Source organism: Odontesthes bonariensis, chromosome 19, assembly GCF_027942865.1.
Source record: "Odontesthes bonariensis isolate fOdoBon6 chromosome 19, fOdoBon6.hap1, whole genome shotgun sequence".
NCBI classification, from domain to species: Eukaryota; Metazoa; Chordata; class Actinopteri; order Atheriniformes; family Atherinopsidae; genus Odontesthes; species Odontesthes bonariensis.
Window position 1 is genome coordinate 22,408,358 of NC_134524.1, and position 25,939 is coordinate 22,434,296.

At 43.2% G+C, this 25,939-nt stretch overlaps 2 protein-coding genes and 2 non-coding genes across 6 annotated transcripts in view; all 4 read left to right on the forward strand.

Moving 5' to 3' along the window:
- The window catches only part of rps4x (ribosomal protein S4 X-linked), a 346,107-nt gene extending 321,132 nt beyond the window's left edge, over window positions 1–24,975 (forward strand). For 2 of the 3 annotated variants that reach the window (XM_075451770.1, XM_075451771.1), the window contains exons 2-7: window positions 19,359–19,437; window positions 19,818–19,998; window positions 22,707–22,804; window positions 23,683–23,854; window positions 23,944–24,101; window positions 24,814–24,975. In XM_075451770.1, the coding sequence (XP_075307885.1) occupies window positions 19,359–19,437; window positions 19,818–19,998; window positions 22,707–22,804; window positions 23,683–23,854; window positions 23,944–24,101; window positions 24,814–24,915 (790 nt within the window). In that variant the 3' untranslated portion in view covers window positions 24,916–24,975. Of the gene's footprint in view, window positions 1–18,728; window positions 18,777–19,358; window positions 19,438–19,817; window positions 19,999–22,706; window positions 22,805–23,682; window positions 23,855–23,943; window positions 24,102–24,813 lie in introns of those variants that run through there. The other variant, XM_075451772.1, reaches the window with a different exon arrangement.
- Window positions 799–12,402, forward strand: cited1 (Cbp/p300-interacting transactivator, with Glu/Asp-rich carboxy-terminal domain, 1). The gene is made up of 2 exons (XM_075450779.1): window positions 799–1,019; window positions 9,233–12,402. The coding sequence occupies exon 2, from the start codon at window positions 9,252–9,254 to the stop codon at window positions 9,828–9,830; it is 579 nt and encodes a 192-aa protein (XP_075306894.1). The 5' UTR covers window positions 799–1,019; window positions 9,233–9,251; the 3' UTR covers window positions 9,831–12,402.
- Window positions 20,134–20,209, forward strand: LOC142369567 (small nucleolar RNA SNORD61). Its single transcript, XR_012767647.1, has one exon. It is a non-coding gene; the product is annotated as a small nucleolar RNA SNORD61 (small nucleolar RNA).
- Window positions 24,279–24,350, forward strand: LOC142369568 (small nucleolar RNA SNORD61). The gene has a single exon (XR_012767648.1). It is a non-coding gene; the product is annotated as a small nucleolar RNA SNORD61 (small nucleolar RNA).
- Window positions 24,976–25,939: the final 964 nt, after the last annotated feature.

Sequence of the window (25,939 nt, forward strand, 5' to 3'; positions counted from 1 at the left end):
TTCGCGTTAACTCGTCAATTATTTAACGCCGATAAATATTTTATCGTGCATTAACGCAGTTTTTCTTTAATTAATATATATATTTTTTTTCTCATTTATTTTATTATTGTAAAAGGCTGTTGCTCACAGGCTTTTATTTTGTAAAAGTCTGTTGCTGTCTGCTGCGGAACTGGGAAAGAAAGTAATCGGCGGATCCACCAAACATGGAGAAGGGTACGGAACTTTTACTCGGCCATTTTCATTTTAAAGTTCTTCCAGACGGCGGATTCGACAGAACCAAAGTCATCTGTAAACACTGCCAAGTTGAATTGTCTTCTCAGGCACTTTCATTCATATGGCAGCACATTTAAAATAAAACGAAATGCTAAAGGCTATACACTACTTTTGGATTCATTGTTGGATTTTGTGTACAAATGCGATTAATCGTGATTAATCAGGGAAATCATTAGATTAAAAATCGTTAATCGTTACCCAGCCCTAAAAAATAAATGAATAAGCAGTACTTGGGAAACAAGGGGAGTTTTACATTCACAAAGCCTCCCTTGGCAAAGCAAATGTGTTTGGCATAAAATGGTACAGTATTTAGATTACAATTCTGCTGCCATAATGCTGAAAAAAAGAAACTTAGCAACCTATTGCAGCAGCTATCCTGTAAATGAAATGCTTAAAAATGCTTCTTCATGAATTTTTTCTTAGACTTTGTATCAATCCAGATCCAGGGAGACTCCAGCCCTTGGTTTCTAGATGGCAGCCTGTAGACACACACACACGCGCGCACACACACGGGGCTTTTCAGTAAGGAGGAGAGAGGCACAAACTGCTTTTTATTCAGCAACAAGCTCGCGGAGGAGCTGACAGACCCTCTGCAGACCCTCTGTGAACACCATTCTAACGGACTCTAGCCTGTGATTCTCTGACATTAACACTTCACCGTTTTTTTGTTTTTTTTTAAATTTTATTTCCACAACAGCCTCTTTTGGATTGGACAGCTTAAACCCAGCACTGGGCTTTTCTCACAGGTAGGTCACCCGCTGACACGTTTCCACGTCCTGACAGTAGCTGTCAGTTGAGGGTTTGTGCTGTAAATCTCATGTGTAGTGAAAGTTTTAATGGCCTCTCTCACTCTTCGGGGGTTTACATAAAGTTATAAATGAGGTCATCACCTTTCTCTCTCTTCCAGCTGAAGGGTTGTTTATCATCAGCCGGTGTCTTCTTGCACCCATAAGTTATCACCTCATTGAAATGACATGGCATTAGCACTCCAAAAGACATCATGGAAGCTTTTTTTTTTTTTTTGTATGATTCTGTGTTTGCATTTTTTTTTTTTTTTTTTTATTGAACTCATAAACCAATCCAAATATAGCACCGGATTACAGGCTTTGGCGTTCAAAGAAAGTTGAATCCTTTTCGGACAAACAGTTGTGGGATTGCAAGTGTTTTTTTCCTCCTGTTTTTTTTTTTTTTTTATATTGGCTCCTCATTAACCATCATCAACATGGAGGCAATTAAAGCAAGTGGCGAGTGTGTGACTTTGAGCGGCATATGGCGTGTGAAAGGGTCAGAGACGCACTGACGTTTCAATTTGCTCGTCAGGCTTCGGCCGTGTAATTGGAACCCCTGTTTGTGTGTCCGTGCACGAGCTCATGTAACACCGCTGTTATTTCTACGAACAGCAGCCTGTTCTCAGAACCCGTTTTTATTGGACCATTTAGTTCCCCGTAACGTTCGTGTAATAGCGTGTTTGTTTTGGTCCGTTTCATTAAAAAAAAAAAAAAAAAGTTCTGTTTTACGATAATATTCACCTTTTACCAACGCTGTTTTTTGGCCATTTTTACCAGAACTATTGACATAAGTGGACAAAATGAGCATTTTACGGAAGAGTATTAGGGCCAGGCGTAAGAAAAATTATTTATATTTTGCCTGTCGAGAATAAAGTCGACATGTCGAGAAAAAAAGTCAACTCCTCTGGTCCATCATCTAATTACTTTAATCTCGACATGTCGACTTTATTCTCGACAGGCAAAATATAAATATTTTTTCTTTGTTCTTCTTTCTTTTTTCTTCGAGAATAAAGTCGACATGTCGAGAATAAAGTTGAAATGACATTTCGACTTTATTGTCGACATGTCGACTTTAATCTCGACAGGCAAAATATTATTATTTTTTTCTTATGCCTGGCCCTAATACTCTTCCGTAGCATTTCAATGACTCCATCCGATGGTCGGTTTTCTCAGCTCTGTTGACATTTTGACTTTTTTTGGGGTCTGTCTTGTTGTTTTTCTCTCTCTGTAAGAGCAGGCTGACTTTCACTGCTGATAATTAGAGACCGGACGGCAGCCAAGACGGCAGCCTGGACTGCTCATGAAATCATTTACGGGGTGAAACTAAGCCAGGGCTGATTTCACAATCTCATAAAGGTGGCTTGGAGGAACAGAATGAAGTTGGGTCAGCTGTTGGACAGGGAAAAACACTGACACTCCTCCAGTAGTTTCACACAGCATCCTTCCTAACTCCGCTGAATTGCCCCCCCCCCCCTGCTCTGCTGCCGGAGACAAAAAAAAATCATCCTCAGTTCACACCAAAAGCGTCTGCAGGTTGTTACATGTCTGAGCTACAGAACACTTTATTCTCCCTGGAAGGGGGCAAAGATTACTCTTTGAACAATTTGATTTCTTGTCCCCCTAAAGGCTGGCTGTATACTTGTGCCGTTTTCATAATACTCCTGAGTTCTGCATGTGGGGTTTTCATACTTGGGAAGAAAAAGAAGCCTTTTCTTATTTTCAACCGGTTTGTTTGGGGTTGTTTTGCACATTGCTGCCCTCTATAGGCAGTCAAAATACCCATATTTGTTCACTTGTGACATCTGTAAAAGATGTGGTCTGATGATTTAAGCCCAAATGGTTTTATTTTCACTCTGACAGGAGTATCCTTTGCCAAAGAAGTGCTTGAATGTTATATTTTAAAAAAATTTAGCAGGGAACGAACCAAAATAAATGACTACAGGAAAAGCTGCTCATCCTGATGACATACTTGACCACGTACTAAAATCATTTGCCAATCAGCTGCCTGATGTTTTTACTGGCGTTCCTATCAGGGTTCCCTCATGTTTGAGGACAGCCATCATAGTTCCTGGACCTACAAAGTCTGCAGTGTCCATTCTAAGTGACTGCAGCCCTGTAGCACACACCAGTATAACGATGGAGTGCTTTAAGGAAAGAGTTTCAGTCCCACACTCTGAATTCTGGATTCTGAACTTGCCCTCAAACAGACCTTAAACAATTTGGATGAGCAGTCAAACCGAGCTCCAAGAAATGACTGAACTTAAAAAAACGTAACGACAGCTTGCATTGCCAAGTTTTTGTAAATTTCTAAAGAGATGCAACAGAGAGCGTGCTGACTGGAAACGTGCACGGGCTAAGCCTGCTCCGGACACCGCTGATACTCAACTCCTGAACATCAGAGACATCAGTGAGGTGACGTGCTTTTTTTACCCTGCTGGCATCAAGCAAGCGTTTCGGAAGTATCAACAGCAGGCGCAGGCGTCACAGCAGGGGTTTGTGGGTAGCATCGAGGCTGATTACAGCTCAGTCTCAGCACCAATGCTGAAATAGGAACTTCTTCACCACACTTCCAATGCATAGCAATTTTGCAATCCGGACTTGAAAAAGCGTGAGATAATGTATTAGCTGACATGTGGGGACATGTTTTTGTGTGTGTCTCGTCATGTGCTGGGATCCAATATGAATTTGAAGGCTGAGGTTTTTACAATAATCCACTTACCCCTCCAATGTTGGCAACCGTTAGCGTCATTACTTCACAAGTGTCAACATGTCACATTGTGACAGAACTGGATGTATCACCAGCAGCACAATGGGAGGGAAAGTGCAGCTATATCGTACAGTTTTTGAGACGTGAAAGTACGTTTCAGAAAGCCAGCGTACATATTTCACACATTGGACACGAGAGTGCGTCATCGATTTTCTTGTGCAGGATGTGGCGACATCTAATGGCAAAGTTGCAGATTGCAACCAATTTGAAGACACCTCGTCTCACCCTTTGTTTCACAGCACGGCGACGAAATATGCAGGAAGCGCTCGCTGGAAACCGGTTTAGTTTGTCCTTTCAGTGCCTGCGTGGGAACGATGGTGTCGCAACATGGCAGTCTGTGAGAAGCCTTGCTCTAAGCTAACGAAAACACACAATTCTAGGTTATGAAAACACAGCGACATGACACTGATTCCTGCAAATAGATTGCCATACGTTTTTAAACTCTCAGACTTAAAGTGATACTCCGGAGTAGATTCAACCTGGGGTCATTTGAATCGTGATATCCAGCCAAGTAGCCCACCCGCAGTTTTTTCGATATTGGCTGAACATCAGCTGAGTTACTGAGTTATCCCGAATAGCTTCGTACAAGGGTTAATGGATCCTGGTCCGTATCTCCAAAATTACCAGACTAAAATCACATGCCATGACACCAAACTTCTACAGTAGTACAAATATGGTCTGTACTCACCAAACGATGCATTTGGAAGTTTGAAAATAGTCCAGGAGTTAATTATTATCAACACAAGCCTGATAGCTTCTCTGCAGCTAAAGCTGCGTCGACGTCACTTCAGAGAGCTGGGAGCTTCAAAATAAGATGAAGGTTGATCTACTACTGTAGACAACAAAGCAAGGCTGCTCAGTTTCTCCATTGATAAAATAACTTCACAACTCTACAACATAAAAATTCATTAAAAAAACATGTAGAATATAGCATATACTTTGTTGTCTACAGTAGTAGATCAACCCTCATCTTACTTGTGGAATAAAAGATTTATGGAAAAAAAAGTGGAAAAAAAATATTAATATATGATGTTTTTAGGTCGTTTTACAAGGGGACAAAAATGTCCCTTTTCAGAAATTAGGGAGTTTTTTTCTACACAATGAAAAAATTGCATTGTATATGATGTGTGTTTGAAATTTGAAAAAATAGTCAAAAATGCACAATTGGACCAAATATGATGAGTATCACTATCTAAAGTGTGAAATTAGAGGAGAAAGTACACCACAAGTGGACAAAAATGTCCCCTATCAGGGATTAGGGTTAAACCAGGGTAACCAGAGACGTTCAGGGTAGCCTTACATTCTGAACGGACCTAGTTGAAAAAACCCCAATTTGCTTGAAGCCACTTAAGGATGCAAATTGACTGCCGAGGTTGCAGCTTTAAAGGACAGCGCATCTCGAAAAAGCGAGGGCTTGAGGAGTGTTTTTTTTTGCGTTTAGCATCTCCTGGTCACATGTGGCGGAAAGCAATTGGGCAGAGACACCATGTGCAGCGTGGCCCTGACAGTAATCGGTCAATGAATAATGAACACGCACAAGCACAAACCTGCCACTGACAGCTGTTTGGAATCTTTGGTTTGTGTGTTAACTCTATCAGGCGAGTGCAGCTGCATGTCTGCCTGGACCAATTATGCTTGTGCTAAATAAGAGCCGAACATGTGCATCCGTGTGTGTGTCTGAGTGTGCGCATTGGTACACATTATAAAGTGATTACCTTACTCAAAGGATAGCTGCATGATGTGCTGTGTGTGTGAGTTAAGGCACACATGTTTGTTTGAACTAAATGTAACATAAACCGGCTAAGGGACCATAATATGAGCCTCAAGGAGTATTGTTGTGCACACACACACACACATACACACACACATGTTTCACTTGCCCTTTTTACCGCCGCACACACTGCAATAACATACACACACACACACCCACTCACAAAGACAAAGTCAGACATATGGTCTGTTCTCAGGGTCCATATGTATTTTATCCTCCCATGTGACCCAATCTCTCTTTGAGATCCTCAAAGGCTCTGTTGTGTTGTGAATTCCATTCATACGCATAGCCGACATACAGAGACCCATAAACACTGACTAAACCCGTTGGTTCCCGCAAGCCTTCTCCCCGCAGCCTTTTCACGGTTAATTTGCTGTTCAATAGGTCAAGAGGAAAAGCAGACATCAAATGAGCGCACAGAAAATTAGTCTGAGACGCAGAGTCATGAGGCTGTCCAGGCACCAGGGTCACCTTGTTGTTCGTTTGCCAGACAGATGTGCCTCGGTGATTTACCGGCACCTCAGAACACGAGCAAAGTCAACAGCGCCTTTGTTGTTGCAGTCTGAGGCTGCCACATGTGTGTCGTTAAATTACCACTTCAGATGCTTATCATTCTCTCCTCGCGTATCTGTGTGAAACTCTTCATTTGAGAATAGTTTTGTTTTGCATTAAGATAGAAAATTCGGACATTAAACTTCAAACTTTTGAAGACACTTAAAAAAAATGTTACTGTCTGATATTTCCATGTTGGTGTTGTTCCAACAACACCTAAACTTTGAGAAAGCTATTTTCATTCATTTATTCAGTTTCCGCACCAGCCTTGGTCCTATTCAGGGTTGCAGGGGGGGGCTGGAGTCTAGTGCTGCTGCCACTGGGTGAGAGGCAGGGTAGACCCTGGATAATTCATCAGTCCATCATCGGGCCAAGGCAAAGACAATGAAAATGAAAGCTGCAAGCAGCCTTGAGCGGGACCGAGCCTGTGCACACGTCGGGGCAGGCGCTGAAGCGTAACCTAGCCAAGTTTGGAGCCGTTACCATTAAATCTGTAGGAGGAGTTCGATCAAATGCGAGGTGTGGGTAAAAAAAAGACGTTTCCAACCACCAGCAGGTGGCGCTACAAGTGGATGTCACTATGATTATATGTGCGCGTTCAGGCTGGATCCAGCACTCACCGTATGAAGTTTGGGACAGATTGGATAACGTATGTGGGAGTTATAAACGCCTTCATTTTTTTGTGGCGAGTGATGGCAAGTCATCGAACTTTGAGGCGTCGCCACCCCCACGCCCTTTGAGGTTTGAAAAAGTCCCCCCCCACCAAGTCTTAAGCCAAGCCTGGCCAAGTTTGAAATCTGTAGCATTAAATCTGTAGGACGAGTTCGATCATATGCAAGGCGTGGAATCGGTCAAAAGTGGCACCAAAACGCACCTTCCATCCAAAATGGCCGCCTTCCTGTGGACGTGGGACCATGGCGGCAGGAGCCTTTTTTTTTGCGTCTGGGCATGATGAATGAGTGTACCGAATTTCGTCGTCCCACGCGAAACTAACCCCAATGCGGGGACAATTTTTAAGTATCGTAGGGGTACAGAGTCAATGAGCGACTCCCAAAAAAATAAAGTCCAGATTTTTTTCATGTCGTCGACTGGCAGGTGGTGCTTGCAAAATTTCACGAGTTTTCAAGTATCTTTTGCAAAGAATAAGAAGAACTCCTACAGATACAATAGGGTCCTTGCAGTTTCACTGCTCGGTCCCTGAAAAGCAACCATGCATGCACACATTCACTCTTACAATCAATTTAGAATCACCAATTCATCTAACGTATGTTTTGGACTGTGGAGGGAAGCTGGAGTAGCCAGAAAGAACAAGCAACACACCAAAAGTCAAAATTGAAAGCAGAAACTTTTATTGTTGTGAGGCGGGAGTGCTTACCACAAGCTTTTTCCATATGTAGACGTGGACATTTTCAATCAGCTGCTTTTCATTGTCTTTCTGTATGTCTGTCCAAGCATAGCTTTGCATAGACACTGAAAGCATTGGGAAATGTTTAGCATAATCCGGAAAATCTGACTGATTACATTTGGTTTCACTTAAATTTAGTTGGAACTTGAGATACCCTCTGACATCATATCATTTGCATAATGAATTGGTCTCCTAATTCGGTCATACGCCAGATGTAAATGATCAGGGTTGTCGACTCTCAGGCTTTCGCCGTGAGACCTGCTTTTAGTCCCTTTCTTTCTCACGCCGCTGATTTGCCGTGACATTTGACTGCACTCTCATGCTGTGCAAACAAATGTCACGGCAAATCAGAGGAAGCCTCAAAGCCAATCCTTTATGAAAACACAGTGGTATGGGTTTAACATTGGCCCACAGAGAGAGGCTGAGCTGCTTGAATTGGGGCAGACATGAGAGGTTGTTAGACTCGTCGATAGATAAACAGTTTTTGACAAAACAAGGTCCTCAAAATAAATCATTTTGACTATGTGGGCTAGTTGTAGTTGTGCTATCTATTGTTTTGAATTTTCTGAACTTATTGCCTAAACAAACTTGGCTCTCTCCTAATGTAAAAAAAATTAAAACCACTAACACTTGGATCTATTTCGATTTTCAGATTCGTGCAAATATTAAGCTAAACTGGCCTCTAGAGGCTTTAATTAATGCTGGTTATACAGAAATAAAGTAAATACTTTTGTTTTTTTTTATTGTCTCGTACTTTTTATGAGAATGTACAAATTTTCTATCCAACGCGCATCTCGTTCTCTTGCTGAAAATTAGTGTGATGTAAACTACATTTAAAGCAGGCCAGAAAAAAGTCCTTTCGAAAAAGATTGTGCTGCTAGGAATTAGCTTAGCTTACTTTAGCTTAGCTTAGCCTATCTTAGCCAAAATACTAGAAACACTTCGGCTAATCTTGTCTCTCCTATGGCGGTTTCAAAGTTAATATTTTGTAACTGTCGGCTCAAGTATGAAATTTGCCAATTATTGAGATTAGGTCTTTAAAAAAGTGTGGTTGTCAGTGGTTGTTGCCCGATGTGAGTCACTGCTTGCACACTGCACCCAGATTAGTTGGGTTGGGTGACACTGATAAGGAAAACTTAGATGTAGCTGTCACTCCTCAACAAGGTTGCTTGTCTCCCATTTCCAAATAAGTTTAAGTCAGTGGAAAAGTAAGTTAACCCTTTTTTTTTTCTCCAATTGTAAAATGAAAATCAAAAAGCAGGTTACAAATGGCTTCTAGGTTTTCCATATCTATGTGGGGTAAGTGACGGGAAATAGTGCCGTTGCACACCATTCACTTAGGGCATCAGGAATGAAAAAGGTATCAGAGTTATCTTCAAGTTTCCAGTTTCTTATGAGCATCAGGTTGATTTTTTTGTGTTTACTGGTGGAAAAAGAAGCTGTTCCTCAGGATTATGACAGAATCCTGCAGCTGAGAGGTAAACGTGACGGGATGAATACTTTTTCTTTCCATTGATGCTGTTCTGCAGCAGGTGTAGATTTAGCATCTCCTGGTGTACCTCTTACACAGAAGTCTTATCATTAATGTCATCCATTCTAAAATGATTGAAATTGATCACATTGCATATTGCCCTCCTTTTCCTCCTGGTTCCTCATCCTTCTTCCTCCTCTTGCAGGCTCTGGGTTTTCCTGGTGATGACCTCATTGCTGTTCCCTGGCAAGGCCCACGCTGCAATGAAGGACCTCTCCTCCTCTTCTTCTCCTCTCACTTCCCTTCTCCACTACCCGTCCTCCAAGCCCTCGGTCGTGCCGTTCTCTCCTTCGACCGGTCCCACCTCCACAGCCGGGGTATCGCTGACGTCGGCGCCGCTCTCCAAGCCCCAGCCGTTCTGCCTGCAGACGGGGCCGCACCTCATCGCCAGCATGCAGCTGCAGAAGCTCAACTCGCACTACCAGAACCTCGCTGGCACCGCCTCTGCAGGGCACCCGGCACCCAGCGGAGCTCAAAGAGGCTTCGGGGGCTCGCCACTGGGCGCGGGTAACCAGCTCCTCGGACCGTCCGGAGGCCTTGGAGGTGGCAGCATGGGTGTCGGGATCAGCATGGGAAGCCAAGGCTCCGGTGCAGGCGGACTTATTGACTTTGACCCTGTGGACGAGGAGGTTCTCATGTCTCTGGTGGTGGAGCTAGGTTTGGACAGAGCCAACGAGCTGCCTGAGCTCTGGCTGGGACAGAATGAGTTTGATTTCATGTCAGACGTGCCAGCTGGATGCTGACTCATGAAGAAACAAAAGTACACAGATGCAGTCGAGTCGACTAACGAATCAAGTGACGTTGATTTTTCTCTATCTTTCCCTTTCTTGTTTGATACATTGAGGAAACGGAAGAGACACTAAGTTTTAAAGAGATCCGAGGCAGACTCTTGCTTCTCTTTTGCTCTCATTTTCTCTATTTGCAGACGGGTGACAAAGGAAAGGACAGCTTTGCTTTTTTTTCTGTTGTTGGTTTTCATTTAATCGGTGAATTTTTTCTTTCCTGCGATCAAACCAATAATGGTTTCACTCTGATTTTTGTCCCTTTAAAAGACAGAAACACAGAAGCATTGGCTGGATGTCTCGAATCTGTCCTCTTTCCTCCACCACTCCATCACTGTGACTTAATGAAAGCAAGTTGATTGATGTGAGAAGGGTTCAAAGAGACATTTGAGCCAGCCTCTTGGAAGCAAAACTATAAAGACATGTGAGATGCACCTGTTGGACTTGGATCCCCTCTTTTCTTAGAACTATCCTCTGTTGATCGAGCTGGTGCGTAAAGAAAACGAAAACGGGAGCCGTGACATAATGGGAGATCTGCAAAAGGATGGCAAACACTACGCTTCCTGTTTTCTTAATAGACAATATTGGACTCTGGTCTCATGGGAAAGAGACTCCTGCCTCTTGGTTTCACAAAGATCTGATTGTCTGGGAACTGGTTATCTCAATGTACTTCTCTTTCTTTTTTTGTTTGAGTTTAGTTCAACCAGCCGTGTTCATGTTACTTAAGACAGTGGCTGATGTCCATCAGGAGACTTGGACAAGGAGCACTTCTGTAGCGCCTCTATAGTCACTTCAACTTTGCTGAACATAATGAATTATATTAAGAATTTTGGAATCTTTTAGAGCATGTGAGACATGAATGCAGTAAATTGTGTCTGGCTGTGGAGTGTGGACTCGTTCGAGCAACGCAAACCAGAGGCTTTTGGTCATGTATGTTTTCATTTTTTGACTTAATATTGGCTTCGTCAAACTTAGATCCAGCCAGTGATCCTGGATGGTATCTCACCATTGAAGATACAAGGTTTTGCCAGCATTTGTGGACATAGACTGCTCAACAATGAAAGTTAGATTCACACACCTTCCCGCCTTTGGGTTTTCCTGCTTTGCCACTTTAACCTTTATGTCCAAACGGTCGGGTTCAGGCCAGGCTGCCCTGCCATGTTCCTGATGAGGAAAAGGCCTACAGATCGCTGTGTCAGCATGTCAAGACGCTGGTCGGGATCATTGGGATCAGACCAAAATGAAGTCTCAGACAGGATCAACTTAAAAAAGATGATTGCTGCAAAGATATTAGCAGATTTTTTTTTTTACCGGATTGTATTTTCTCACTGGTCTTATGAAGACGATACATCTTCACAAGCTTGCGACGAACCCACCGGCAGCGACACTGGAGTTCCTTTCTTAAACTTGTCCCTTTGATCAGAATGAATTAGACATTTTCACTTTGCTGCCAAGGCAACAATCGGTAATCCATCCATCCATTTTCTATACCCGCTGAATCCGTCGGTCGGGTCGCGGGGGGGCTGGAGCCTATCCCAGCGGTCATTGGGCGAGAGGCGGGGTACACCCTGGACAGGCCGCCAGTCCACCAGTAATCATCTAATCATTTTATTTTGGTAGCAATATACAACGCTAAAGAGCATTAAAACGACTTGTATCCTGTTGCATAGGTCTAGCTGATGTCGCCAAAGCACTGAGAGGTAGACACAAATCTTAGGGGGTATCCTGTGGTGTCATACTTTAAGGTGTTGGCAGCAGATGCTTTAAATCCTGTGAAGACTTTAACCGATCTGACTTGATCCTTCGCATCTTCTGAGACTCGAAAGAGTTCGGCTGAAGTCCTGAAAACAACCTCCCTCAGAGCTCTCAGTTGTGACGCGCAAATGAACTTTTTTGCTCTTTACGTCCCTGAAAGTGCGAGGCTCCATCATAACACCCACCCAGCTTACATATCAAACCGTGTCATGTCTGTGCCATGTGATATGGTTGAAAGCTGTGGGGGGGAAAAAAACAGCGAGTGGACCTGACGGTGATGTCGTCAGAAGCGTTCTTTCACGCCAAGTTAGATTTCATGACTCGAAAAGCGCGTTAGCCTATCACGCGACTTTATCACCGGGGAGAAAAACGCACAAAATAGTTGTCAGTGAGGTCTGGATTCATTTTAGAGACGGAACAGACCGGCATTTAGATGAGGAAAACATAAAGGAAATGAAATTCACTGCTCTTTGATATTTTCATCTTGCATTATGGCTGACCTTGCGCTTCCCTAGTCATGGTACAGTCCAACAGGCATTCTGGCTCAGAGGACCATAAGGTTTTTTTTCACACTTGACGCATCACCAGATGTGGCCACTGGTCTACCTTTCTCACACTACGATTGGGAATGGAAATATTCACTGGCTTATTTACAGCACGGTGTAATACACTTCTGGCAGCTTTCGCGATTGGAAAAAAAAAAAAGGCTTTGAACTGACACCCGATCCTCCGACCACCTAAAGGGGCTTTACGTGGCCGCTTCTTTCAGGAGATGGACGCGGTCGGGATGGGGGGGGGGGGGGGGGGCCTGACATGTACCTGTTGTGGTAAGAGGAGACGGAGGGCTCAAACTACACGTCAGGAACAAAGGCCTTTCTCCCTAGAGTCGGCGTGTCTGTCATCGGCACATTGTGGCTTTCCTTGCTGGACCACACCAAATGACACACCTGTATTCCTGCACCCGCACACACACACACACACACACACACACACACACACACACACACACACACACACACACACGCATTGATGCACACACAGTGGCAGCGGCGCAGGGATGGTATTACAGCAGGGAAATGGGAGTAGCAGCCATGAAACAGGCACATGTCAGTTACACACAGACTTTAGAGGGTTTTGGGTTTGCTTTGTGTATGTATGTGTGTGTGTGTGTGTGTGTGTGTGATGAAAATAAAAAAAAGGTCTTTCTGAATATGCACCACTCTGTCCGCATAAATCCTGCGTGTAGAGGGAAAAACACACACTGAGCCTCATTTATTCATTTAGATATAGGCAGCTCAGCTTACTTGCACACATCGCTTTAGCCGCATAGTTCTCCTCCTTTGCAGATAATTCCCTGCACACACACACACACACACACACACACACACACACACACACACACACAGACACACACACTCTGCCTAGTACCACTTTTTGCAGTTGATAAGGGTCTCAGTTACCACCCCAGCTTTCTTTTCTCTCCTTTAATGAAACGAGAGGAGCAGTGATTAATGAAAACCCGTTGAAGGGGTAATTTGATGGAATCTTTTTTTCTTTTTTTTCTCTTTAAAGGGGATTTGTTGGGTATTTCCTTTATAACAATCGCCTCTCTGACACAGAGAGAGAAAGAAAGAAAGATGCTTCTCATTGCTTCCAAATCCAACCCGACAGACACTCTGACTCTCCTCTTCCTCTGTCTCGACGCCGATGTCGGTCATAACAACATTCCTCACATCGAAGGGAGCCTTGTGTTTGTTTCAACCCTCTGTCATATGTGTGTGCGTGTGTGTGTTGCTTCGCCGTCCAGTCTTAATCCCAGCTGACTGGATGTTATTTTATGTTGCTTTTCTTTTTTCTTTTTTTTTGCTGTGTGAACCAGAGGTTTCCCCCTCTCCTCCCCTGAGAAGTTGCCTGATGGAGATGCTTGAATCATCTGAGGGGCTTTCGTTTCCTTTCTTTACTTGACCCCATGCAGTGCGAAATAACCCCAAGAGGGACCATCTAAACCAAAATATTCTCCACAATAAACCCCTTGTTTTCTAACTTTTTTGCACAATCAGTTGCCCCTCCAACAGACCTGCAGGGTTCACCCACAGCACCAGTTCCAGGTTCTACACACAGTTCGCTTTTTCTCAGTAGAACCTTAAAGATTCTGCTCAAACTGAGCAGAGAACGGTTTGCTTTGGGTCAAAAAAAGGAATTTGCCTGCGAATGTGAACCAATCGGGTTCCCCGCTACGGTCAAAAAGGGGCCTTTGCAGGAAATTCTTGGAAAGCCACCGACAAAGTGTGCTTCCAAGGTGCATGAAAGGTCAGAAGATAAGTCACCCATAATTGTTTCAGCAGTACTCATGAGTGGCTGCTAACTGGTCTATGAAGTATGTGTAAATGTAAACTAGTGACAGCTTATAAACACTTGTATAAATGGTGCCTTATCTGAAAGTACCACCCAAATCCTTAATGTTTTTGTTGTTTTTAGAGGCGTCTCCACTGATGAAGTGGATTTACCATTTCCGTGTCTCTGCAGTGGGATTTTTTTCCTCTTCCCTTTTTCTTTTTTTTTTTTTTTACACACTTGACTGCTGTCTCTGGGCCTCGGCATCATTGGGAATGCCCGAACCCATCCAGTGCTGTGAAAAGCTCTGACACGAGCAGTGATACATCTGCTAAAAAGGCTGCTGTTTCTGAAGTTTTCCCCCCACAGTAACAAATAAGAAAAAGCTTCTGCCACTGCTCTGCTGCTAGGCTGATTCTGGAGACAGAAGTGCACTCTGCACTGATTTCATCCCCTTTCATCATACTTTTCCTTTCAATCTGTAGATTAAAAGCTTTATTCCTTGTTGGCTCCAGTTGCAGTTTATTCTCGTCGATTTCCCCCTGTAATAAATAAATAACTATTATTCAAAGATGATTTTTTTTTTTAAAGCACTTTTGCTCACCGGCTCTCACTTGTACGTCTATATGAATATGTAAATGTCTGAGATCATATTGGAAGAAAAAATGCTTGTATTTTTGTTACAGCTCTAACGATTGTGGGGAAATAAAGAAAGTGAAAACCAAGTCAAAGGGAATGTTTTTTTAAGAAACGAGATATGCACCTCATACGTGATATGAAACAGCACACTTTAAAAAGCATTTTCAAGCAGATTTCCAAACTATAGAACAATATACTTAACAAAAAAGGTCCACAAGACATGCCTTATTGCGTGTTATAAAGATAAGATAAATGTCTGCTTGTTTTGGGGCATTAACTCCATGCATCCATTTGTCCCACACTGTCGAGCAGTCACACAACGCGACTGTGTGCACTTCCCATCTCTGGCCAGCAGATGGAGACGTAGCTCTAGAATCAACCCTTTTTTTTTTTTTTTTAAATGAAAATTTCAAAGGAAAGTGTCATTACTCCTGTCCCGCTCATCTTTGAATTTTCTAAAAGATGAAGATTTATATCAATAGTTGTTTTTTTGTTGTTTTTTTAAATCTGATTTGAGGCAGGCGGTAGTAAAGCAGAAGACAGGGAATATGAAATGCCAATTGGATGAGCACAGATTGACTCGATAATTCAGGTAGAAAAAGAAACGGTCATCCTTTTTGCCTGAACCTTAGACATTTAGAAACTTACAGCATTTTCAGTTGTTTATTAAAGGTACCAATGTCCAAAATGATCGGTATTCTTTATCGGTTAAAGGGATAGTTCGCCTCTTTTGACATGAAGCTGTAGGACATCCCATATTAGCAATATCATTTATGAACATTGCCTTACCCCCTGCTGTGTCCTGTGAGCCGAGTTCCAGCCGAGTTTTGGCGTTGACGAAGGTAGTCCGGCTAGTTGGCTGGGGCCACAAAAATAAAGCGTTTTGCTTCTCAAAATAATATGCGTTCAAAAGAGTAATACATTTGCATCACAAAATCCTTCATCCAGAAAAAGTCAGACCTCACAATCGTTTGGCACTATTTTCTCTCCCTTTGTATCACTGCGTGCTGCCGCCTGCCGACAGCCGCACCTGTTACGATGTTTACTGCTCGGAAGCAGGGGACTGCTCGGTCTGCACGGTTTACACAGCCCGTAGTGATACGAAGGTAGAGAGAAAATAGCGCCAAGCAATTGTGAGGTCTGACTTTTTCTGGATGAACGATTTTGTGATGCAAATGTATTACTCTTTTGAACGCATATTGTTTTGAGAAGCAAAACGCTTTATTTTTGTGGCCCCAACCAACTAGCTGGACTACCTTCGTCAACGCCAAAACGAGGCTGGAACTCGGCTCACAGTACGCAGCAGGGGGTCAGTCAATGTTCATAAATGATATTGCTAATATGGGATGTCATACAGCTTCATGTCAAAAGAGGCGAACTATCCCTTTAACAGCAAGGTGTCACAAAGCATAACTTTGCTCCGATCTCCTGGTCTTTGAGCTTTGCCATTACTCTGCTCTGATCTTCCCTCCAAAATGTTGACATTGTTCTTTGTCAACCGCTTCTGCTGCGTGTTTCAGACCTTTGTCTTGCTGGAGAGGGAAGTTTTCCCATGGATTTGAAAGCCAGATGAGCTTTTGCATACCTGCCTGTACGAGCCTTTCTAAAATTGGCCTCCACTGGGCTCCACCTTGTGCAGTGTCTATTCGAATGTCTGCTTATAGATGTTGGTGCTAGAATTGATCAAATTCAGTCAGATTGACCTGCATTGATCCCTGCTACTTAGAGGATTCTTGTAAAAGACCACTGATGGAGGAAAACGACAGGCAGTCTGCAGCAAAAGACAAGGTCCTCTGCAGCATTGCAGCACATTACAGACTTTCAGAAACACGCAGCCAAAGTGCTCAGACACAGACAATCTTGCTGGGTACAAATAATCTCCATAGAAAATGGATGTTGTGTTTTACACCATTTCTTCAGTTATTGTAAATGCAGTCTTTTGTAAGCAGTGAAATTTCCCTCGGATGTCAAAATATTGTCCTGCGTGTAGCTTTCTCTGCATATGTTCACAGTAACATGCTGCCCTCTGGTGGTCATGCTACGAAACGAAATGTTCTGGTGGGTTTTAATTGGGTAAATGGAGGGATTATTGTGTAATATGCAACAAAAAAACAAAAAAAAAAAAACAAACCCAGAGCAGGTGACTGGTTTTTCAGCAGGTAGAACAAATTATTATTTTGGTGAAAGGGACTAATAAGGGAGCGAGATCCAATTAGGTTTTTTTTTTTGTATGGTCTCAATGGTTACCTCGCTGATCTATTTTGTAAAACAGGACGAACATCTCATGAAACTCATTGCAGGTATCTGTTCAGTTGTTACAGTCCTAAGTTCATACTCAGCAGAAAATAAGTTGTGCTTGGTCTCTCTGTCCTTTGACCTTTAATACTCATCAGCAGATTGATAGAAAGCGGAAAATCTCCAACTCATTCGAAATACTTGGATCCACTTCTGGCGCCTAAGACACTCAGGTTTGTAGGAGGTGGCTGGGGAGAGGGACCCTCTGCTCTGACTGCGGCCTCCTGGATAAGAAACATAAGATAATGGATGGATGGATATAAAGTTCATGTTTTTGTGCTTCAAAAACGCAAAAAAAAAACCAAAACACTAAAATGTCCTTAAGATAACTGATATTCTCTCAAACGGCTGATTAACCAATCACATCGGCTCTTGAACTCTGATCAGTTTCTGGGTGTCTGTGGGGAAATTATAAAAGTGCCATTTGTGATGGTGATTAGGTGCCCTCGTGGCGCTTATGTCATCATAAGCTACGTTCTCTGGACATGATTCCACAAAAACGAGAGCACCAGATGCTTCAGCTGCCAGCGACATTTCAAATTAAGAAGTGAAAGCACTTAAATACGATTTACCACAGTGTGCGTTTCTGCACATCCGCCAGCGAGACTTAATGATGCTCCGCATTATTTATTCATCATTAAACTGACATATTATTTCTGTATTCATGCAGAAATCTGTTTAGGAAAAAAATTACGTTGGTTCCTAGGCTGAGTGTCCACTGCTATCACATTTTGTTTTATTAAGAATGAGGACTATAATGCAAAGGATGGGTTCCAAATTTGCTGTTGGCTGCATCCTAAGCTGCTGAATTCTGCAAAGTCTGAAAGTCTTTGTCCATCATAACTCACTGACTAAGATGTCGGTTTTGTGGGTCAATCCTGCACACACACACACACACGGGGGCATTTGTATTGGTCAGAAAACCGAGTCGAGGTTCATTCATTTGAAATTTGGGGTTTGCGTCTGCAGCCTGAGGGATTCAGAGATACTTTCAGAGAGAGTTGGCATGTGTGCAATGATTAAGCTCCTTTGGCAGAGGATGACACAGTCCCAGGAGGAATGTTATCTCCGGAAGTGGGAACAGGACTGAGATCTGCCTGCAGCGCTAATATTTCCTGCAATTTGATGAATTACCGTGGGATATACAGTGGAAATACAACAGCTATCTTACTCTACGTGATAATACGAGTTTAAACAGTTAATACCACAAGTTAACAATAAGAAGTTATTATTAATAATAATAGTTCATTTACCAGCATTAAACAGCATTTTCTGGCACTCATTTACACCATGAATATGGTGCTTTCCTGGATTGATGACGATACCCTGCAGAAACGAACCACAGAGCAAATTTGACTCTTGAGGTATTCATTTACACTGACTTCGACTAAAGGCGTGTATTTAAATAATCCCATTTCAAACTGTATTCACTTATATGAAATAATAGAAGTGGCTCAACAAAGAGGAAGTCTGTAAAACATTTAAAAAAAATAACTATTATTTATTATATTTGGGGTTAAAGAGGCTCTCATTCTTAATTAATTTGTCTACATAATAGCATTTATTATTTTCTTTCCACACATTTTGACTAACAATTAATTTATTGCAGTTTATACTGATCCTTCCATGTTAATTTTCTTATACCTTCACAAATGTATTATTTGTAGCTCTTGTATCAACCGAATTAACGTATTTTATTTACTTTTTTTTGTGAACTAGTCAATAAAACTACTTATTTGCAGACCATGGCAGGAGAGAATTTATGAAGCTTGTACGAATTTGGTTGCGACTTTTATTAGTTATGTCCCTCCTGTACTGCCGTCGAAGGCCATATCATTCCATACCGGAAACCAAGAGGTCCTTTTCCCCGCAGACTCCAACATGGTGAGCTGTTCTTCCTCGCGATTCTTCTCTGAAATAATCACTAAACATCACGTTTTACAGTTGTACTATCAAACACGAAGCTGTCCTACTTTATAATACTACATATTGTTCAACAACAGGCGTGTATATTGGAGTTCAAAACACCGATTCTTGATTTTAAATCATATTTTAAGTTGACCTAGCCCCGCTTTGGTTTTTATCACCCATGGCTTGCTAGCTTGTCTGTGGCTATCACTGTTAGCACGCAGAGGAAAGATGAATGTGAAGTAACGCTGTAGAAGTGCACGAGTTGCTTTAGTTACGTAAATCCCAATGTAGAGTTTGACTTTTATACGGAAAAATTACGCGTCAGATGTTTCTGAGAAATACGTGCTAACGCTAGCGCCACTAGGCCGCAGCCGGCAATGCTAATCCATTGAAGCGGCGCCATGCTAGCAAAACGGTGCCATTCTAAACTTCTCCTCGGTGGACAGTGGCGTGTTATCCGCCCAGCATGTACAGAACTTGGGTTTCATTTCGTGCCATAGACCACTATTTGTGTTGCTTTCCACTTAACCTCACCGGCTTTTCCGCTCTCCTCCAGGCAAGAGGACCGAAGAAGCACCTGAAGCGCGTCGCAGCGCCAAAGCACTGGATGCTGGACAAGCTCACTGGAGTTTTTGTAAGTAGACAGCCCATCAATATCAATCGCACAGTCATGATTTATTTTAAAGTGTTGAATAAATGCAAGCTTATTGGCTTATTTGGCTTTTTGGTAAAGTGTTAACAGTATTTAGATGCATCTGTGGTTGTCACCTCACAGTATAATGTGCTCCAGGTACTGCTAATACCGTGGCTCAGCTTTAGCAGCTCATCACCAAACTTTTGGTTAATGCTATGTCATCAATTATCCCTGTTGGCGAACATTTGTCTGCAGTTTATTTGCAGACAAATGTTTGCCAACAGGGATCATTTGTCTGCAATTAAACTGCTCTCAGGATAGGTTGGAGCCTTAAGGAGTCGTTTTTCTGTCCTCGCTTTTAACGCCTCTCCCCTCCTCAGGCTCCTCGTCCCTCCACCGGTCCCCACAAGCTGAGGGAGTGCCTGCCCCTCATCATCTTCCTGAGGAACCGCCTGAAGTACGCCCTGACAGGGGATGAGGTGAAAAAGATCTGCATGCAGAGGTTCATCAAGATCGACGGCAAAGTCCGCACTGATATCACCTACCCTGCTGGATTCATGGGTGAGTTTTAAGGATCTGATGGTTCAGAGGGGGTTTGCTGGTAGTTGTCCTGCCTCTACAAGGGCGTATACGGTCGTGATTTGAGGACGAGGAGGTCTGTAAATTACGTTTACGGATTTGACCATGAAGACGGGAGCAGTGATGAATTTGTGGCTTTGATCAGCAATGAGCTGAAAATACACAAGCAATTCCTCTAAGAAGTTCTGAGCTCCAGTCGTGAAGTTTATGTAGTTTGAGATGCCATAACTGCTTGGATTTGTGTGAAAGCAGATAGTTCTCTCACAAAGCCATCATTTCATAACGTTTGGCTGGGACATCCGGTGTCGAGTTGAGTCAGGGCTGGAATGGGCTTCACTTGCTCGTCGGTGTGATTCAGAAAGTTCATGTTTAGCCGCATTCTCACTGTAGGAACCTTTGGCAGTTCCTATAACCTTTTCAGTAACGGGGCAGTTTTTTCCCGCGTTCGCACATACAGGAACTCGGGACCATGGCCCTCAGTTCCTGTAACCATTTTAGCTCCTTCTCCGAGGTCGGGTCTGTTCTGGGTTCTATAGGAACACATCTGACGGAGGTGTTTGGTGGTCGGTAGCTACGCCTCATGTCATGCTGTCACGGCTGAAATGTTTCCTCATACGACACGGACACAACCGGCACGTGTTTAATAAGTTAAACTTACACGTGGTCTCCTTTGTCTGCGGCGCTCTGCTCTCCTTCCATCATGAAACGAAAAAGTATCGCCTGCGCTCAATCCTGACTCTCTGTGTGCTGTTCCAGCCTCGATGTTAGACGCCCGATGTGATCGTCCATGATTAATATAACCATCATGCAGACCATGAACACGGTGGCTTCCCCGCTCTCCATGTTAGCTTCTTTGTGGTGTTTTTTTTCTTCTCTCCTGACTTTTACCGGGTTTTGTTTTGTTGTTGAATGTGGCGCTAAAGTAGCACGCCGCTGTCGCAGACGGCTGCGTCGCATCAGTCCCTATCAGGTCCCAACTCATGTGCGAATGCAGACTGAAACAGTTCCGCTGGGGAAGGACAGTTATCAGAACGAAATTCGAGGAGGACCGTTCTTAGAACGGCTCTGTCCGAATGCGGCTTTTGTTCATTTGATGCAGCCATTTTGAGCGGGACGGCTGAGGGATGCACAGATATGAATCAACAGAAGTGATGGATGTTTATTTATCAGACGGGTCGTGTTTGTTTGGCATTTCCTTTGCCCTGAAACCGACAGCATTTATTGGTTTGTTGGTTTCCATGTGAGCAGTTGTCAGGGTAATTGTAAGTCTTTAGAGGGGTGTTTTGATCTTTGGATGAAAGGCTGCAATAAAGTTTTTGATAGATTAGTACGAATGAATTGGTGCCCATTGTAAGATGGTGTGATGTGCTGAAATACTTAAAAACTGTTGAGTTAATTATTTCCAGGGCATTGAATGAATAATATATGATACAAACTGTGTCTGGTGTCAGCTCTCTCATCATAGTGTCATTAACATCTGCCCAGATTTCCTCAATCCGTGCATCTTCAGGAGGGTTTGCTGGACGAGACATCTGCTTCATTCACATGAAGTAAAATCCTGGACTGATTTTTGGATGTAAAACTAACATTTCTATCCCCTGTTGAGATATCAGTCTAGTGTTTCCCAGCTCCGGTCCTCAGGCACACGGCCCTGCATGTTTCCCTGCTCCGACACACCTGATTCATAATGAAGGGTTGGCTCTTTAAGCTCTGATGACAAAGACTCTTTCATCTGAATCAGGTGTTCCTGGGGACCGGGGTTGGGAAACGCTTAGATCTGGATCAGTGTCGAGGTTGATGTGCAGCTCAAAAAACAAACCTTCATGGCCTTTTTTTCATGAATGCCTTCATTCTGGCAGGTCCAGCTCTTTGAGGTGGAAGTTGTTCAGTTTCGTGTGAATGCCCCAGTGTAGCCTTTGTTTTTTAGCTCGGGGTCATGTGTTGTATTGTCGGTGTTTGTCAGACAAACAATCCGCTGCTGTGAGTTTCCCCTCCACCTCAGCAGCCTCATATGGAGGTGTGGCATTTTAATTTGCAAATCCAAGGGAAGCCCTCGCCGCAGGTCAGAAGTTGTGTATTTATATCCGAACACCGGGAAACTGCCAGCAGTCGGTGTGTGTGTGACTGTTGAAAGGTAGCGTTTCCTTTTTGTTCGGTACAGCACGTCGGCTTTCTGTGAACTGATTAATGAGTCCCGTTATCTGCCGTACGACTGTGAGAAAACGTTGCCTGGCCTTTTCTTGGACATCTGTTGTTGAAGGCACTGAGCTCCACACCTGATGTGTTGGAATGAGTTTCACACCTGAACATGTGAAGATGTCCGGCTGTGAGACTGGATTTTGTTGGCACACCAGGGATGTTTTGTATGACCTGATCTCCACCGACTCACTGGAATATAACTGGACTAGCACTACTTAAAACTTGTTTTGCTCTTCTAAAATCTACAGGTAGCTTGTAGATTTATTGTGGTGCAAATTGGAACACCACAAACCTTTTTTTAGTGTTTGGTTTAAATTCATTCACTCTGTGCTCATCATTTCTGCTGTTTTCAGTCTTTCAACACATTATTTCAGTGTTGGGGAGCTGAAAAGGAACGGGTTGAAGTGCACACTGCCATTATTGGTTGGGCTGACTTCTGTACAACGTTTACTGAAGCCATTGTAACGTGTTTCCTGTTTCTGTTCCCACAGATGTCATCAGCATCGAGAAGACCGGTGAGCACTTCCGTCTGATCTATGATGTGAAGGGACGTTTCACCGTCCATCGCATCACCGCTGAGGAGGCCAAGGTGAGCGCTGGAACTGGCTCTGCTGATTACCAAGAAAATCATTTTCTTTAGTAAATAGTCCTGCTGCACCTGGTTATTGCGACCGCTGTTCCTCACTTGATGGATGCTGTGAATTTGGTCATTTTGGAAGGCGAGAACACGTCATGCTCTGAACGCTGAGCAGCGTTTATAGTCCCGGGTCCAACACGCATGCAGGGCCGGGGGGTCGTGTTGGTGACGGGATGTCCGACGCCACAGTGCGAGTTTTAAATGCACCCGTTTCCGTTAGTTGGTGTTCGGTTCCTTCCAGTTGGTCTGAACAGAAAAAGTGACTAACAAAGCTGATGGCAATTTGTACTATGATACGATACTGAGCTGGAATGAAAACAACTTTTTATTTCTATCTGGACTCTGTACAATAATTAGAAAGACACTGAAAAAGACATCTTTAAATACAATGTCTTGAATACTATGCTATATATTTCAGATATCTGCACTGTATGATCGTTATCTGCCAGTTTGACCTTTTTATGATCGGGGAAAAAAACAGAATATTGGGTTAATGAGGGCATTTCTGCTTCTTTTTTACCACAACGATACAATTAAACACATGCAGAACTTAAAAAAAAAATGTATCCAAAGCTGCAGTACTTCCTGATCCACTCGAGCACAGTATGGTGATATAGATATATATGCTCGCACTCTCTGAAATGCTGATCTACTGCTCACTTGAAAAGAAGAGGAGAAAAGCACGATGCTTTGTCACTTTGACTGTTGTGTGTCATAATTGATTTAAATCTCAGACTTGATTTAGAGGTTTTAAAGTAATTTGAGGTAAAATGGAGGCACCCGTGGCATGTTGTTGCACATTCTCTGACCCGCCTTCTTTCCCTTTGTAGTACAAGCTGTGCAAGGTGAAGAAAATCCTCATCGGCACCAAGGGAATCCCCCACCTGGTGACCCATGACGCCCGCACCATCCGCTACCCCGACCCCCTCATCAAGGTCAACGACACAGTCCGCATCGACCTGGACACCGGCAAGATCACAGATTTCATCAAGTTTGATACTGGTAGGTTCAACTGGGCACAGATCGCTCAGGTTCCTGGTTATACTCGTTTCACTGAGGAACGTCCCTGACTTGCATCCTCCCCCCCGCAGGTAACCTGTGCATGGTGACCGGCGGCGCTAACTTGGGGCGTATCGGCGTGATCACCAACAGGGAGCGTCACCCTGGCTCCTTTGACGTGGTGCACGTCAAGGACAGCACAGGCAACAGCTTTGCCACCAGGCTCTCCAACATCTTCGTCATTGGCAAGGTGAGGACGTGTTTTATTCCGAGCAGCCCTGTCCTACTTTAGAGTCAGTGGGTGCACAGCGTGGGGCTGTGCTTACAGAACATCCGTCTGGAGCAGTGATAGAAGTCAGACTACCTAATATATTTTATCTTTAGCTTAGAGTTGGAACAAGAGATTCAGAGAACAGGCCCGTTTGGAGCAATGATGACGTTACTGGTTATGATCAGCAATGAATATAAACGACCAATTCCTCTAAGAAGTTCTGAGCTCCGTCACCACAGTTCCCACCCACCCACAAATGTCCAACTTTAAAGCCTTGTCATTTAATGCACCAGCTGGATTAAAGTGCTCAGTAAAAGGTGATGAACAGGTTACACACAGATCACATGTAGCTGGATTTCTGCCTAGTTTTCCCCATGGAGTGCACATTTATATTTCATTTTAAATAAACCTGTTCAACATTAGATATATTTAAGTCAAATCATTTTTTATTTTGAATAATCTTAAAGAAGAAATTCATTCTTTAGGCAAATGTGGTTTATTTAACAGTATCAGGCTGGATGTGGCCAGCCAGCAGCATCTACATTTAAATGGAATGAGAGAATATGTGAAAGCAGAACTGTCCAAGTAGATGATCTCACAGAAAAGCTCCATTTTTAGTCTCTTTTGTGTTTGAACATGAAGCCCTTCTATCATTGCTAATCAGTTTGATCTTTGCTCCTTTTGTTTCCAGGGCAACAAGCCATGGGTGTCCGTGCCCAGAGGCAAGGGAATCCGTCTGACCATTGCCGAGGAGAGAGACAAGAGGCTGGCCGCCAAACAGGGCAGCAGCTAAACTGGCCAGAAAAAGACAGCCTGACCCCTGGTTTTCAAATAAACTGTTATTTACAAAACACTCACTGTTGTTGTTGTCGTTTGTGCTGATAATGGGAGCACGAGGGGCAACTGGAGATGTTGTAGAGGATCTTGAATTGTCTTGAGTCATTGAACCCCAGTGCAATTGATGAGGTAAAGAATTATGTATCGAATGAAATGAAACAGTTTAGTGTGTGTGTAGGTAGGTGAGGCATCTAGTTTGTGGGCAAACTTAAAATTTATTCTAAATTTGTGGCACTTGAAGAAAGAAACTCGGGTGATCAGAGTTCATGCTGCGTACCTTTGGATACTCTGACGGGTAACTGGATTACTTTCATATTCCAACGTGTTCCAACTACTGAATCTCCTTTCTAAAAGTTATGAAATAATCAGGAATATTGATGTGAGTTTAGCAACCTACTTCCTCTGACTTGCCTGATTTCTTTAAATGTAAAAAGCTATAATGCAGTTAGTTTGCATGTTTGAATGCAGGTGAGTCTAAACTTTGGACTGGTACTGGAAGTCTGTGCATCAGGACTCATCCCAATGCTAAAATGGTAACAGTAACTGGTAACATCTGACAGACGATCCGATCAAAAATGTATCGGGTATTCTCAGCCCATTAACACCAGGCAAAAAAATATATATTTAAGCTGACATTGGAAAAAAAAAGTTATCTAAAAATTCCTTTATTTTTGTGCTCTCTATGCGATTTATATCCATCCATCTGTTTATGCTCCCAATCCAAGTCCGCCCCCTTCTTCTCTTGTTTTATTTTCCAGTCTAATTCACTTTCTCTCCTTTATCATAAACTATTCTCTCCATCTGTCCCCCACGAGCCTGTCCTTTTGTCACCTTTCTCCTCTCCGCCCTTCTCTCCATCCATTATTTACTGTAAATATTCTCTTTTCATTCCTTACATTGATTCCTATCTGCTTCCTCCTCCTTCATCCCTCTGTGTTACGCTCCCTCTCTCCCTCCACGTTCTCTGTGTCCTGACTTCA